We start from the raw sequence: 17,482 nt of genomic DNA on the forward strand, positions 1-17,482 counted from the left end.
GGGTCACCATCTTTGGTTACAGTCACTGATTCTCCGATCACAGTCACAAAATCAACTCCGCTCTGACCCAGCTGGTTGATCCCACTCACCAACCTCCATTCTTCCTCTTTCTGCCTGGTAGTAGTCTCAAGTCCACCTGCCCCCTCTCCATGCCTTGCGAGGCGGGTTGGTATGTAAACAAACAAGAAAGCAAGCTTGAGTTGGTGGTTCATCTGAACTCTTGCCTCTGGGACTCAGCTCTTCCAGTCTGTCACTCCTCCTCTCATCTTCCTCTTCTTTCCTCCACCAGCTTTTTCCTCTACCTGAGTCAGCTCATCTGGCCTTCCTTAACTCCCGCCTCTCACACTCCCCCCAATAGGAAAGTTTAGGAGGGATCTTGGGGTTCTTCCACTTTTCACCTTCTTCTTTGTGAACCCTACATTGCACTAGAACCTCTCCCCCCCCTCCAGGGATCTTCCTTATAAATAGATATAATCCCTCTCCTTGAGGGGCTCCAGTTCCTTCTCAGGGGATCTATCCACAAGAAAGGTCCTAGGCTGCTCATCTTGAGCATCGTCCCACCTCCTCCTTTCCTTCCTTATTCTTAGTTATTTCCTACTTTCTCTTTGACTCTGTATTCTCCACCTTAGTCGCTAACTCCTTTCCCCTTAGGTCTAGGATTTCCTCATTATTTTCCTTTTCTCCTATTTTCCTTAACTTCTCCCTCTCCAGCCCAGGTTCTGGTTGCTTTTCCCACACCCCATCTTTAACAGCATAACCTCCCTCTTATCTACTGCCCATCAAGGGTAAATAACTCTTCCTTCTTCTATTGACTTCCTCTTCATCCATTGCCAACCTCATCGGGTATATGTCAGTCTGTATTTCACAGGTCCTGTATTTACTTCATGCCTCAGGGTAGGCTGGATATGTTTTTGGGTTCCTGGGGTGGCATTTGATGGACCATCAACAGGCATGACCCTGTGTTCCTCCTTACAGTGGAAAGCAGAATACAACCTTGTGGAAGGAAAGAGGCCTCTAGGCTGTGGTCTCTGGCACAAGAATACAGGTGTTTGTTTCCACATGTGAAATATTTGAAGAAATGTGTCAAGGAGGGAAGAGAAAGAGGAAAAAGAGAGAGAGATAATGCAATCAGTTTTGTTGAACTTAAGAGTTGAGAAAATGAAGATAGAGTCAGCTGGAATGTGAACTGTGTAATTTTTTTCCAGGAAATGAGTGCAAGCAGAGGGAACAGAACATCTTTTTTGTTGTGTCTGCCATTCTGGAGTATCATCCATCCCAGAGCTTAGTTTTATTTCAGTGGCAAGAACATGGGATGCAAATCATAAACACCCCTTATAGATTCAGCAATTATAGTTCATTCTCCTTCTAAAGCATCCTTCTAAAGATAAAGCTTATCACTTGTTGGAGTCAACCTTTAGATATTATGATAGCTGCTCTGTGCCTTTGTGTAAGGTTTGTATCAGCAAAAACAGCACCTGCTGTTGTCCTGTGAAGAAGGTGGCTTCTATCTTATCTTTCACAGACAGATTTCACTGTGGCAGAACACTGATGCCTTTTGTATTCTGGCTTTAGAAAAAGGCTCCTGATTTTATCGCCCTCTCCTGTCTAGTCATCTCCTTGTTTTGACATAATATCTCTGGAACACTAATTGAGATTAAAAGTAATCTTCAAAAACATCATTCTCATACTGAGAAAACCAAGCTGAAAGACAAGAGAACATGATACAAGATTTGCCATGTTTAGCTAGGCAGAAAGAGGAACTGTTTTGCATATATTATTGTTTAAAACCTTGAGAGTGTAGTTGGAAAAAACTGATTTGCATCCATTAAAAACCACAGGGAAATCTACAGAACACGTCAGTTGTGTTATTTTCAGCTCATTTAGCCCCCAATTCTGCTGACACCCAGAACAAAGCTAGAAAATAACTAATTACAAACAACTATTTAATTTTAATTAATTCTTTTTCCCATTAAGATAGGTATAACTAATTTGCATTACAACTGTAACCTAATAATATGTAATTTCACTCTTCTTTTGATGTAACTATAAATGTTAATTATTTTTATGGTTACATTCTGTAGCTTCAATAAACAATAGAGGAGGGATATCATATAGTTCATGTTCTGACTTATAGCTATAATTTTCACCCACAATGAGCATCAAGAGCTTTTGAGGCAGCTTACATCATGGCACATGTTGGGGAGCACAGAGTACACTGACACAGGGTGACATTGCCTGTTCTCCATATTCACAAAGAATTGTGTTGGTGCAAATTCCCCATTTTCATAGGTTCACCTTGATTCTGGCAACTCCGTTAAATGATTTCCAAGTGCCCCAGGTCTCTGTGTGACCAAGGGCTAAATTTCCCTGGGATTCCATCCATATAAAGAGTATTAAAGATTTTAGTCTTGGCATTCTCTGCTGTTCCTTCAAGATTCACAGATGTTCTGAGAAAACTTTTCCTTCATTTTAACCTCAGAAGGGATTGAATGATAGCCAAAAAGCAGATACACATTAAATGTGGAGGCTCTCACTACTAGCTTGGTAGTTGACAAGGGACAAAAGAGATCAAACTGACTCTTTATATAAGAGAAAACAATATTACATCGGCCTTTGGAAAGTTTCAGCCCTCTCATTTTAGTGGACTAGTGTCACAATCTTGGACTGGAATTATTGACTCAGGTGAGGAAGTAGACCATGTGGTTCTGAGGCTGGGACTTTGGTAGTTCCATGTTCATGTTCATGTGGATACTGCTCAAAGGTCCTGTTGCTGGGTCATCACAATCCATGCACAAATCCATGTGAAGTTCTGTTTCATAAGAAGGTCATTCATATACTTTAGAGAAAGGTGGGGGCAAACTGGTCAAAGTCCCCAGTGGAAGAAAGTCTCTCATGTAATTCTGGGACTGTTGTATTGGCTTCCTTGATCCACTGGAGACATCACTATACAGTACTGTAGTTGACTATGTGACATGTGCACCAAGAGAGAGCTGGACACATGCCATTCATTTTCCTTTCCTTTATTTTCCTTTCCTTTCAAACTCCTGGAATTCTCTACCTGATAGGTAGATTTGGACACCTGTCTCCTGACTCACGTTTATTCCATGCTACATTAGGCCTCCCTGCAGGAGATGGGCAGTTAGAGTTGTGACCCTCATTAAAACTCATCACCTGTGTCTTGCCTCATTATACTGGGACTGGGTGGGCAAAGGCTGGGTCAGAAGGCTTTATGCCTCAGAGAGGCTGAGCTCTGGCCTAACTGTCTGACAGAAAAGGAAGCCCCGCTGCTTGCTGGGAACTCAAAACCCAGCCTTTCTGCAGCTACACACAATTTAGGTGTGGGTCTGGCAGATGGAATGTCCAGAATGGAGAATTCTGGGACTGGGAATAGGAAGGAAGGCAGGCAGGCAGGCAGGCACAGTGTCTAGCCCTGCCCACTTTGCTTCCTTCCTCCTCAACACCAAGTCTGAAGAGGACTCTGGGTCCTGACTCTGGGTAACTTGTATCCAGATTTTCCAGGGCCCTTGCATGCATGTATAGCTTACATACCAGCCACAACTTCTTCTCTTCAATCTCAGTACAGAAAGTGTGAATTAGATGGTAATGGGAGTGGGAGTGGACACTCCCTTGTGTGTGCCAGCTTTAGTAATAATGAATAGGGTTCTAGATTCCTACAGATACAGCCCTGTCCCATAAACTAAAAACTACTGAACTGTTTACAACAATGGTCAACACTGGAACTTGTCAAATAATTGCAACCAAGAAAAATCCCTCTGAAAAGCAGAATAATGTACAGTGTATCCCTGTTGCTGTTTTGGGCATTAATGTATGTTTAGTGAATGCTGATAGACTGCTGATAATTATGGTTTCCCCACAAGTATCATTGTAATCTTGTCCTAAAGTATGATGTAATGTCTCTTAAAAAGCTTCTGCAACAACCTGCATTATTTGAATTTCACCTATTAGTTCTGTACCCCATTCTGATGAAAGTGAGTGACATCTCTTCTTTGGCTGCATTTAGGTCCAGCAGGGCTCTTGCAAAGATTGAGCTTAATGAAACAAGCAATAAGCATTAGTCTCCAGTGGAAGGAATAGCAAATCAAAATATTATAAAGGTGTAGAACTGCCTCAGAGTTACAAATTTTGGGAATATAAGTAGTAGTAGACGTTGTCTAGAGCAGTGGTTCTTAACCTTTTTGAAAGAAACGCCCCCTTGAGCCATTGAGGAAGTTATCATCGCCCCCCTCCCCACGGTGATGATATCTTTTTATTTATTTATTTATTTATTTATTTATTTATTTATTTATTTATTTATTTATTTATTTATTTATTTATTTATTTATTTATTTATTTACACTTAAATCCAATGACCCCTGAAAACAAAATTCAATTCCAAGAAAATGAAATGCCCCAAAAAAGTAACATTTAATGATTTAGTTGCAAGCGAATTTTAAGACGCAAAAAGAAATATAAAAAAGGGCATTAAAAACAAACTGCAATGCAGGAACTAAAACTTTCAAGACAAAACTCTGAAACTAAATTAAGATTGGAGGAAAATATATATTCATGCACTGTAAAAAGGCTGTAGCCATCTTCACAGGTTTGGCTTGCTCCAGCGCCCCCCTATCGCCCCCCTTCTGCTCCAGCGCCCCCACACCGCCCCTTTTCATTCTACTGCCCCCCTGAAAAATGAAATCGCCCCCTGGGGGGCATTATTGCCCACGTTAAGAACCACTGGTCTAGAGGGGCGAGGTAAAAACTGAATAAATAAATAAATAAAATAAATAAAATATAATCTCACTGCCATCAATTTTTTCTTCATAGCAAATAATTTTACATTGGGAAAAATGCGAGAGGTAAGCATTTAGTCTATTGATCTGGGCAGGTGAACAATTTGTTCCATTTCATTTTTGAAGCATAGTGCTGTTTATCCGATGTAGCAGCTGAGAGGGGATTTTATTGCTGTAATCCTGTGATAAAAAAATCAACAGGAGGCAAAAACATTTACTCTGCTAGAATGTAAGGCTCTATAATGCTTTCATTTAGGTTCATTTCAGGAGCCCATACAAGTCTATGTCCCATGGTCTTGATGTTTTAAAACAATAGTGTTTTTGTTTTGTTTAGGCTATGGATCTGCTGATTATCCAAAACACAGTGCACACCTTCAAGCCACCTTGGGTCCTTTTAAAGGAAAAAGGTGGGATAAAAATATTTAAAATAAATAAATAATGAATATATTGCGTAATTCTACATTTGTGTTAAGTATCTCCCACAGAGCAATGAACATCTTTATACTTATCTTGGATATGAATTTCCCATTATTTTGAAAGGTCAGTTTTCCCCCTTTGTACTTCCCAGTTTGGTTGATCTCCTCCTTTGTATCTGGTGACATTTCAGTTATGTAGGGGATGGCACTAAATGCTTTATTTAGAGGGAGGGAGGGAGAGAGGGAGAGATTTTGTTTTCTCGTGACCTATATGTGGAATTATTCTACCAGGTATAGGGAAGAAAATGGAGAGAGAAAATTCAACAATAATTAAGCTATGCAGCTTTATGAACACGCCCCTTTTCTCGGGGCTAGTCTTAGCATAAGGCATAGTGGACAGTTGCCTCATTAGCAGATTGTGAGGGGCACATGATGGACAGGGGTGTATGAGCCATGTGACCGAGTCTGAAGCCTTCTAAGTTACCTTGTTGCCCTTGGATGCAATGGAATGCTCTCTTGTCAACAAGGTTGAAATAAAAGTTGGCTATCAAAGGCTTTGTACATTGAATGGGGAAGGCGCTGTTTTGCTGTTTTGCCTTTTGCCTCCAGCAACATAATGTTTGGGAAGCCCCTGTCTTCTTTTACTTTTTCCTTTTTGGGATCAGCACTGAGGCCTTCATTTTGACCTCTCAAACTGCTGTCTTGTTTGAATGTTACTCCATCACATCCCATTTTTGTATATGGGATGTGATGGAATAACATTCAAACAACACAGCAGTGTATATATATATACACTGCTGTGTTGTTTGAATGTTATATATATACTGGTTGGTAAAGAGGATTTGTATTCTGAAGAAATAAAACAAAATAATGTAGCCTACTTATTGTTTACAGAAGTGCTGTTCTCAAAAGGCAGATTAGAAGTTAAATAAACCTTTTAAATTGGTGGATCTGATTACCCTATGAGTAATAGTGGCATTAGAATACAATATTATGGAGGGAAATTTGTTTTAAGATGTTATCTAAATTGCAAAGTAAGGCAAGAAGCAAGCAATTTCATGGGAATTAATACTTTTCCATACACTGGTCTCAAAACATCATTGCTATATTGTATACCCAGTCTATCCAGGAGATTTCCATCCTAGTATTTATTTTTCTATTAAAAATTAACTGCACCTTTCTTTTCAATGTGGTTAACTTTGAATAGATTGTTTTGTTTTACACAGCTGGATGGCTTTACCACAGACTACTTTGGAATTTCTCTCCTCAAGAATTACAGTATGACAGAATCAAGTCATTTGTCTCACTTCTTCCCCCAAGAAGCCTTTAAAAATGAGTGTCACTGATAGTGAGAAGGTGCAGATATCTGTTGTGAGGCATAGGGAAACAGTGTGCAGGCTGCACTTGTCTGTGGCAATATGCAAAAAAGGGATAGGTCTACTGGGAAGAACTGAGGGAAGGTTATCATATGAGTAAGAGCTTCATGGCACAGTACTTAAACCACTGTACTGTACTGCGGTGAAAACTCTGTTGATGACCTGGATTGATCCCAGCAGATTCAGGTAACCGGCTCATTGTTGACTGAGCCTTCCATCCTTCTGAGGTCAGTAAAATGACTACCCAGCTTGCTGGGGTGGAGACAGTGTGTATTTTGCATAATTAAATTGTAAGCCACCCAGAGAGTGCTTCAAGCACTATGGGATGGTATATAAGCAGAACACTTTGCTTTGAATGATTTGTCCCTCTGCCCTTTCTGCCATATTTCCCAGAATCTCAGTCCCTGATGATGCTGTGTTAATGTTTTCCCATGTGAAATTTCAACCACTCTCCAGCAATCTGACAGAAACAAAAGCTCTTGGAAAAGAATTGCAAAGGGGCAAAGATTTTGTGGGTGAGTTTGAGGATTTTTGTGCTTACTTTGCTCACAAGGCAGGTGAGGAGTGTGCCTGTCCTATCTTTGATGCATAATTATCTCTAGAGCATCTGTCAGCCTCCCTGCACCCTAGCTCCATACACATAAATGCCAGAGGAACAGGTCACGTGGTAACTCCTCCCCCAAGATCTTTTCAGACAAAGAAGTGTGGGCAGCTAGGGAAGCTGCAGAGTGATGCAAAAATGTACATTACAGAGCAGGATCAGCACCGCCCTCAGTCACCTTACTACATTGTGTTAAGGTCAAAAATATAACCATATAGATTCTAAAGGATCATGTGAATGAGGCTGTAAATTGAACCACATTTCATGGAGAAATAACAGGTTTGGGAAATTGGAGGCAAATCACAGCACAACAGCAGCTTTAACATTCTCCGTGAGCTTGACAAAATAGACTACTCTCCCTCACACCCAATTCAAGGTTTACAAGGAATGTGCAATATTATAGAATTCTTATGGGTGTAAGAACATTGAAGAATGAAAAAAACTGAGCAAAAATTCTTGAAGATGTTTATTTTGAGAAAAATTACAAGATTTTCTCATTTCTTACTCCCCTAAATATAAAAGGCCACTATGAATAATTATTTTCAAAACTGTGTGGTGTTAGTTTCCCTACCTATAATACCATCATGCCCTAAAAAGACTCTTAAGTAGAGGAAATTGCAGAGAATTCTTAGGGAGGAAAAGAACATAATTTTACTATAACCACTGCTAATGATGAGCCCCACTTCTGAGAAATTGCTGAAGAATTTCTCCCTCCCCTAGAGAGATTTGGTGAAACTGTAACCCAGTTTCCCTGCCCACATATGGGGTAGAGAACTTCAAAAGGCCATTTGTGCACAGCTACGGTTTTTGGTCACTTTACTGCCTTGCTCTCATCTGTCCTTCTTTTCTTATTCTTGTTGCTGCTTTGGCCAGATCAATCTACAGTACATTCACAAATAATCTGTGCAGTCAGAAGTTGCCCAATATGAAATGGATGCTTTTATTTCAATATAAGCATCTTAAGCAGAAACGTTCATTGCTTCCATGCTATCCTCGGCACCAACTCTCAGTGAAAATTTCATCTTCCTAAATTCCAATGGGTACAGAAGAACTCTCTGTTCCCTGTGTTGTGGCAGGAAGTCACTAATCTAAGCGATATCTCATGATAAGCTGTTGGTAAAAATGTCGTATTTTGACAGCAACCTCTGGGTAATAATTACCTGCAGTCCTGTCATTAAACTAAGATACTTCAAAGAATCTTCTTTTACTTGTGGAGCTGGCTTCTGAATATAACAACAGCCTCCTTTGGAATACCTGTGTTTAGATTAAGGAAATGAGCAGATCCTTAGTTTGAATCTCAATTCTGCTCTCTCTGAGGCATGGTTTAGTTTTGCTCCTTTTTACAATTTACTGAATATTAAGATAAATGCATCTTTTTAAATGTGACCTTGGGTGAAATGCTGTTTAAAAGAAAAAAGCAGAAATATACAACTATGTTGCAATTATCTTACTTTTTCTGTGGGATATTGTGTGTAGTTCTAAAGTTTCTTTCCTTGAAGTATCTTTTCTTTTTCTTTTTTTAAGTTGGCTTCTAAGGGGGATTTGAGTGATAAAGAAACGTGGGCAAACACTTCTTATCCCCTTTCCTACCAGTTTTTTGCTTCCTTGGGAGTCAGCTCCAAGCTTTTGCTTCCCCCCGCCGATTGGAGAAAAGATCAAAAATCTCCCTTTTTATATATATAAAAGATATAAGAACTGAGGTGGCAAGGACATTATGCCCAAGCCTATACTTCATAAAATGCTGACATGTCATGTATTTCTTAAACGTATCTATAGCCATATGTAAGTTAACAACACAGGGGAAAAAAACATTAGTGAACTACAAGCAACATATTGTTTTGTAGGTCTGTGTCTCTGCAGACAAAGGGCATGTTTGAATAGATTCCTATGCATACTTGCTTTGTAGAATTTTCTGATGCGTTGTTTGTTCTCTATTGTGTAAGATCAATTTTGATGTTCACTTCTTCTCCACCTGGCATAGATTTTTGGATAAGCTTGAATCTGAAGACAAATCAAAAGAACAATAAAACAACACAGGCTGTTACTGCCTACAGCTCACTCACAGCGTGTGATTCTATGGTATGAACAAACATGTGGACTTGTAAGAAAATGTTCATCATGAAAAGAATGAAAGGCCTCCCGCCCTGCTGACACTCAATTTCTTCCCCCCCTTTCTCTCTATAACCAACTCAGCAATCGATAACCTGCAAGCTAAAAAGGCCCATGTCAATATGAGCCCCTCATGGCATCTTGTTCTGATGCTTTTGACATTTGCTCTAAGTATATCTCTGTTGAGCCCCACAAAAATATTTTCATCTGCTTTGACCGAACAAAGTCTCTTTCCATATGTGTCCACCAAGAGTGAAATGGGTGTGATTCAGAGATGCAATTTGCTGTGGTCAAAAGTGTACCCTTGCAGCTGCTTCTACAAGTTTAATGGCCAAGCAAACTCTCAAAGTCACTGGAATACGCAAGTTAGACATACACACTTCACGCAGGCAAAGCATGTTTAAAAGTTCAAGGTTCACTACATCTTTGTTAGTACATGTTGGCACCTCCCTGGTACAGAATGACATGGGGCACACTGGAACACATGGAAATAAGCCAGCTCAACAGAGTCACAAAATAGTGCTGGTATATTGGGCCATTCATCATTAACAATGTGGTAGGCAGTATCAATTAAGAGGCTCAGTACTGTACTTTCTGAAAACTTGCTCCATGCATTGGTAATATTCCCAGTTTGGATGAAGTAAGACTGTGTCTCAGGGACGACAGCAGGTGCAGGCTCGCTTCCCTATAGCAATGTTGGAATGCTGCACTGCAGAGCTGAATGTAGGCTGCCAACTAGGTTATTCCTCTTTGTTCCTTCTCTGACCCTACCAGACGTTTCTGCCTGTTGGATTAAAAAGCTGTCCCATTTGACATACTCTTCTCCACCGCACCCCCAAAAGTGCAGAGGAGGCCAGTGTCTGGTTGCCAGTGCTGAACTTCCAGTGTATGACTGAATAACTTGGCTTCAAAACTAATAATTTAAAAACTGGATCAAATGTAACATCTGTCCCTCAACATAGCAAAATGGAGTTTTGACACCACAAAGGTTTCCATTTGTAGTCCCTCCCTCTTTACATACAACTCAGTTGGCAGACTTGGGGTTGGGGGAATCAAGCTAGCTTTTGGTCTTCAGAAAGGAGAGGATCTGCATATTAGTATCCTTTTCACCTCTGTCCCATGTAAGGTAAGCTCCATTTGATTTTGTTAGTAGTGTGACTTCATGAGCCACTGGCATTAGCTCTGGCTCAAGTTTTATTGGCCCTAACCCAAAATTGCATACTATTTTTGCCCAATGAATAATTATGGAGAGTACAATACTTGTGTGTGACTTTTTTAGGTTATCCAATAAAGATACCGCTCAGCCGTGGACTTCATTCCCACAATTACTCACTTTTCTTCCCTCAGTACATTTCCATGTATGCTACTCCACAGGTTAATATTCCATCACACTTTTATTCACTGAATGAAGATAATTAGTGTATTCTGGCCGTTTAAACACCTTGTTGCTTTCATATGAAAACCATGGCTATTTTGACTTGGGATGCAACAGTTCTAAACAACGTTGCACTGCATTCAAATCAAGGTTCTTTAACCAATATGTTTGACTTCCTGCACTTCCTTCCCAATTATTTTCACTGAATGATCTTGAGTTTGTTTGTTTTTTAAATTTATTGGCCATCATCTTGGCATCCATTTTCATTTATCCTAATATTTCTTCATTGCTTATCCTCTCAAGGTAAGAATCCGTTAGCACTCTGCCATATATATTTGCCTATGTCCACAACTCCATGTCATACAATGGAACCAGAAACACATTCAATGATCAAGGATAAAGAAATCACAGTCTTTAAGTCTCAAAGGTGCTGTTCCTTCTATATTTGTATGGAATTGCTTAAGCATGAAATAATGGAACTTCCATATAAGAGCTTCCTACTTCACTTGACAGTCAAGCAAGGGAGATTACTATGAGGTCTAGACATACTTTGCATACAAACCTCACTGACTCCAAAGCAAATGCCTACATTTCATGGGCAGATACTGAAACCTCAGTGTGTTTTACTGTATACAACATAAAAGGCATATAAAAATATAGCTAATGTACCTAAAATGATATTTATGATACAAGTACAGTAAGGTGCTTTGGGTCAAAGATGGTATATCATCAGTGAAAAAAATGAAGGACAAGACCATGCCCAAAGACCATGTGTTTTACTGTGAGCATGAAAGCAATGGGACAAACACATGGCTTATGGCCTGCAGTGAGCACATCACACTGCAATAATTTGTTACACATCCACTTGGAAAAATAATGCAACCAAGCAAGAATCTGAATTTTGTAGCTTCATTTTATTTTGAAAAATACAGATACCACACCTCTGGTTACTGTCCTTTTACATTTCTATGCAACTGAACATTATTCACATTCTGAAGCAGCAGTCTAGATAAAAGGAGAAGTTAGCTGTTCAGCCAATGATCATAAATACTTTAATTTAACCATTTCTCTGGCAACATAGTATGATAAAGCTTAAGGAATGATTCCATACGTATTACAATAGAATACTGGTAACAATAAAAGATAATCAGAAAACAGGTTTCAGCCTCATACCCCAAACCAATTAAAGTTACATGTATTTAATACCAAGGAAAGTTAGTCATGACTATATTAAGCTCCTTTGATATTTCAGTGGGAATTGACCACAGCTAGCCTCAGTTAGACTGAGATCCCAGTTTCCATTAAATTTAGCAAATTACCACATTACAACAGGTGAACTTCCCTGCCTACTTTTTGAGAGCACGTTGGTTTAGAAAAAGCCTCATGCTTGTCAAGAGGTGAACTCCCAAATTATTCCTAGATCTCCTTCCTATAAAATTATTCCCTTGAACCCATTCACTTTTGATGTCTAGGTGGATATGACCACTTGGCATGCATCCAAGTTGCTGGGAAAGGGAGATGATGAGGGAGGGCTTTCCATATTGCAACAGAAGTCATTTTCACATGATGTCTTCCTTAGAAGGGCATAATACAGTGGATGAGATGTTACCATGCCTTGCTGAAACCACCCTGCTCAAGCTACATGTCAAGTCAGAAATCATACAAACTTGGAAGGAGCCTCATTGGAAGGAGACTTGCTTTGAAAACAATATACACATTGCATGGATTGTATGCCTCATTTATTTTAATTTATCTGTGTCATGCCAGAAGGCACTTGACAAAAAATGGGTGACAAATGCTGACATTTCTTATCTTGAGTTCCCAGGTCTGATATAAAATGGGAAAATGCACTTTTTTTGCATGCAGAGGCAGACTATGCATCTCCCTGCTCTGTAAGAAACTTGATTTGCAATCGAGATGGGTAAGGAAGTACGTCACCCATGTTTCCTTGTTGAAAAATATCAATCGACCTCAAGTATTATCACATTCCATAGAGCCACAGCTAATGAGTAAATGTATATCCTCTCCCTCCTACAAAGACCAGTCATAAATGGTTTTTCCCCCACCGCTGAAACTTCTTGTAGGAGCAGATCTTGGAAGGTGGGGTCAGCCCCCTTCTCCTAAAGCCCTATCACAAGCATTCAAAACCAGCCACAGAGGGCCGACAAACTCCCCATAGCAAGTTTCAGAGTAACATAGAAGGCTGGAAGTGGGAGAAGAAAGCTCCACTGGTCTAACAGTGCAAGGCTGAATTTATTTAGGCAAAGTGGAAGACACCTTCTTAGTCTAGGCTTTACAGTCATCCAACACAACACACAGTAGTTTCTAGGCTGTGTTATATCTTTCCTTAATTGGGATGTGGGTGCTTCTTATAGTTACTAGAAGTGATCAAATGGAGGACTCAGGAAGAAGAAAGTAGATAAATTACAACTACAGTTGGGCATAAATCAAAAAAAGTGTGATTCCTTTTCATTCATGATTTGTTCAGGTCAATGAATCATGAAATGAATTTGATATGTTTTTCTTTTGACTTTATAACCCTATAAAATCCACCCCTCAGCACCTAGAGACACCATATTTGCAGGGACGCTTCCTCTGACTCTCTTCTACAAGCCATGCATGTTTAGTAAATTTTGGATTTTGGATGTCTGAGTTATACACCCACAAGTTGGACACCCCCAGGAAAGTCCCCCACCTAGAGACACCAAAATCACATAGAAACTTACATTGACTCTCCTCTACAATCCTCCCAAGTCTGGTGAAGATTGATGAAGACTGGGTTTCAGACATCCATGTTATACACCCACAAATTGAGTCCCCCCAGGAAAGTGCCTCTTAGCAGCTGGCTTGGGGAAACCCAATCTTCACCCAGTCTTCCCCAAACTTGGGATTGTTTTAAAAAACTGCAGACATGTAGAGGAGGAGGTAAGGAAAGCTAAATTAGGCTTGAAGTATCAGTGAATACCACTTAGACTATCTTCATAAAGTATATTTTCTAGTTTAATTCTCATTTACAATACAATGGCACTTAAGAGGCACTAGCAACCTGCATCTTATACAGCATTAAAAACTAAAAATGTTATTTTTATATATTACATGATCTCTGGGAATACTTGAAATTGCTAACTAATGATTTACATTAGCTTTTTTTTCCGGCACTGGAGATGTAAGAATTTATACAACATCTTGTGAAGTATAAAAAAAGATGCTTGAAAGCATTAATAAATTAATAAAAACCTACAACACCTAATCTGCTATTCATCTCTGTTTCTACTGAAAGCCAATAGGCTAGAGACCACAATAATTAAGGCAATTAGTATAATGCTAAACAGTAACAGCCACCATTTTTAACAAATGAGGCAGTCAACAGAACTCTGTAGAAAACTCTCTTCATAATATCCAAAATAGAATGAAGAATGAAGAAAACATTTTCCATGTCATATCCGAGTCTTTCCTAGTCATGTTGAACATCTCAGCAGAAGGAAGGAAGGAAGGAAGGAAGGAAGGAAGGAAGGAAGGAAGGAAGGAAGGAAGACAAGAGCAAATCATATTCATAAGGAAGATAATGTCAACATTTCCAAAGGACCAATACTGCTTCCATTTATCCATTCTTAAATACTGTCCTTTCATTTGCAGTCTAAAACAGGATCTAACTCAGGCCAACCAAACCCACCATCAAAATGGCAGCCATGTACTATCACCATGGGTTTCTTGGTGCTTTATAGCAAACAGCTGATGCAGTACTTGAACTGTGGTCCATCTGTTTAACAACCAAAGTCTAAAATATACATTCAGTTCACTGAACCTATTCTTGCTTAGCTAAGGTATGTGCAAACACAGAACCTTTATATATATTACAAATATACTGTAAAATGACATATAAGAACTGTAGCAAGCCAAAGCAGGGGCGGGGGGGGGGGGGGAGAGATGCCAGATTCCTATTCAATCTAATGGCACTGTAATGCTCTTTGTAATTTTTTGCCACATGAAACCTTAATTTTCTTCTACTTATGTGCTGAGGAAAAACAGTGACTCTGGAAAATATGCATTGTAAGGCCACTTTTTCAGAAGCAAATAATTTACCTCAAGTTCAGACAAAGAGTGCTAAAAAGGGATCACTACCTCTCAAAATAATGGCAACTCCTGAATTTGATCATATGAGTCACACGTTGTTATGTATGGACTTGTTGATTTAATAAGAGAGTAAAGGCAAATACATTTTTCTTCCATCATCCCTGCCAGCCCCAGCTCCAATACTTTTTTTGCACACGTGTCAGGGAAAGGTGTGAAAAAACAAAAAAAATCTTGTGCACAAGATATCCACACAGATCTTCATAAGATGGAGTGAGCAGGGTCAGAATCATCAGAGCCATGAAGAATACTTTGCTTGGCAGTGGGTCAATTTATAAAATAATGAGAAGCAATAATATTCCCCATGGGACTGGAACAGATACATATGGTGATCGCTTTTACTTACAGTGGTTTAGATTATAGTTCTTGGTCCATTACCACTACAGCCTAGTTAGGCTTTTCTTTGTCAAATGCATTTGAAATCCTCTACATGAACTATGATTATGCTCAATTGGCTAAATTATTTGCATTAGGAAGTGGGGGGAACCATTTTACTCTTTCCTCTTTGCAACTGAAAATTAGCTATATTTTTGACTTATGACCAAGTTTGCTGACTTGGAAAGTCTTATGCCGTCAGAACACCTTACACCACCTTATATATATTATTATCCCAATGTCTTTAAGGGGCATTAATATTACACTGTTCTCATAAAAATAAACAATTGTCTACTATGTGGACAATAGCAGTGCATCCCCTATAGCTGTTTCTGAGTCTTGACTATGAGTAGAACTGATTCCAGTATCAGAGTCTGTATCATTTATGTCTAAAGTGGTCACTTTGTGAAGAAGTTCTGTCCCTGCAAAAGTCTTGGTAACCGTTTCACTACCCTTTGCTAATTCCTCACTGGGTGGGAATCTACATTCAGTTTCGTCTTTAGCATGAAAGGCATTAAGCTCTTCCACAAGCAGTTCAAATTCTTTTCCCTTCTTCTGAAGCATTAGATCTCTGTATTTTAACTCCTGCTGGATATAATTCATTTGAGAATGGATCCTCAAGGCATCTTTCATACTTTTTTCTAGATCACACTTCATGCTTTCTACATCAGAATGTTTCATTTCACCATTAATTGCTTCCTCTGTCCATGTGTCTCCATCGTCTGCACTCTTTTCAAGCCCTTTCATCTCTTGTTCAATCTCTGAAGACAGCTTTTCAATCAACAATTGGTGATGCTTTAGCCCTTCTTCCACTTGTGCAAGTCTCTCATCTTTGCAAAGGCCTTCCTGCATCAGTAGCTGACTGTGAGACACATCCTTTTGCTGTTCAGCATTACCCAAAGTTGCCATTAAGTAAGTCTCCTGCACATAATTTTCTCCATCACTTTCAAGCCGGTCTTGGTGACACTTGGCCTCACACTTCTCAATTTCTAAGTCCAGCTCCTTCATTCTGTTGACTTGCTGGTGAATGGTGTGATCTTGGGACAAGATCAAGTGGATGAGTGTTTCTATATTGTCCCTCTCCTGGAGAACCCCTTCTTGTTTAAGTTTTGCCAGCTTCCGGAAAGTTTTCCTGACAATCCTCTTTTGCTTGTCCACTGGCAACATCTTCATGTAATTCGCTGGGCTGAGGTCCCAGTGTTTTTCTAGATTTGGTACCATCTTAGCCTCAGCTGTCCTCCATAATGGGAAGGGCGGGAAGACATCTGCCTTGACTAAGACAAAGTGCAAATTGGGTTGCTCTTCACCCCAGGCTTTCCAGAGTCTCAACATTTTTGTGAGAGGAGGAAGAACTCGCTCAGAACCTCTCCATTTCTCAACAATGCAGTAATCCTTTGGCTGTCCAAAGAGAAACCTCTTCTCACCAAAAGTGGCTTGATGTTCTTCAAGCAGAGCTTCAATTACTTGCATGCAAGTTGTACGCTTGGTGAGTCCACTTACAATTTTCTCTTCCTGGCAAACCCAGACTACTATTTCTCGCTCAGAGGAAGCCATCTCTTTCACTGGCGATCTGCAATAAAAGAAAGAAAAATATTACATAAAGTTACTGTATCTCTGTGGCACGGAATATGATACACATTGGTTATACAGTACTTCAATTGTGGGATGATTCTGACAACTTAAGACCATCTGGCCAGAGAGGCAAAGAAAGATAACTTGTAAATTAAAATGGTTATGACTGTAACAAACTGCAACCATTAGCTTATCTTCTTGTTAGCTTTTTAAAAAGAAGTTGAGAATGTAGCAAGCTAACTACTTCATAACAAGCAGTTGTTGTTTGTTAGGTGTTAATGAGGAGCTACCAGGGATAACTAGCGAACAGCAGGGGAGAGAGAGGTCAACCACTTAGGAGAAACTAGAACCCATGCTGCAATGAATGGTGCAAGCATAGAATAGGCACAATCCAGTAAAAATGGAGCCTGCTGCCCAATGATACTGTAGTTAAGTTCTACGGAACTCAGTAGGACTTGCATACTCATTTATTTGTTTCTCCAAGCATTCTGCCAATGTGCTCATGGCTTTGCTTCTCCCCAGTTTCTCCTTATAACCACCACCACCCAGCACTTTTCATGGCCGACTGGGGATTTGAAACTGGTATCCCAAGCCCTGGTCCAATAATCCAACCACTAGAAATAAATACGGGCAGAACTGCTCTATAATTCTCATTTACTTTCAGTGGGACTTCAGCAGGAGGAACCTTCCGAACCCAGCTATCTAACACTGTCCTACCATTATATAAGCCACATATG

At 39.7% G+C, this 17,482-nt stretch overlaps 1 protein-coding gene across 2 annotated transcripts in view; it reads right to left on the bottom strand.

Annotated features, from left to right (window-relative positions):
• Nucleotides 1-11,562: 11,562 nt before the first annotated feature.
• Nucleotides 11,563-17,482, bottom strand: part of RASSF9 (Ras association domain family member 9) — a 40,930-nt gene continuing 35,010 nt past the window's right edge. For both annotated transcript variants that reach the window (XM_020777738.3, XM_020777749.3), the window contains exon 2: nucleotides 11,563-16,743. In XM_020777738.3, the coding sequence (XP_020633397.3) occupies nucleotides 15,468-16,743 (1,276 nt within the window). In that variant the 3' untranslated portion in view covers nucleotides 11,563-15,467. The remainder of the gene's footprint in view (nucleotides 16,744-17,482) is intronic.

This window comes from Pogona vitticeps, chromosome 5 (genome assembly GCF_051106095.1).
Source record: "Pogona vitticeps strain Pit_001003342236 chromosome 5, PviZW2.1, whole genome shotgun sequence".
Lineage (NCBI taxonomy): Eukaryota > Metazoa > Chordata > Lepidosauria > Squamata > Agamidae > Pogona > Pogona vitticeps.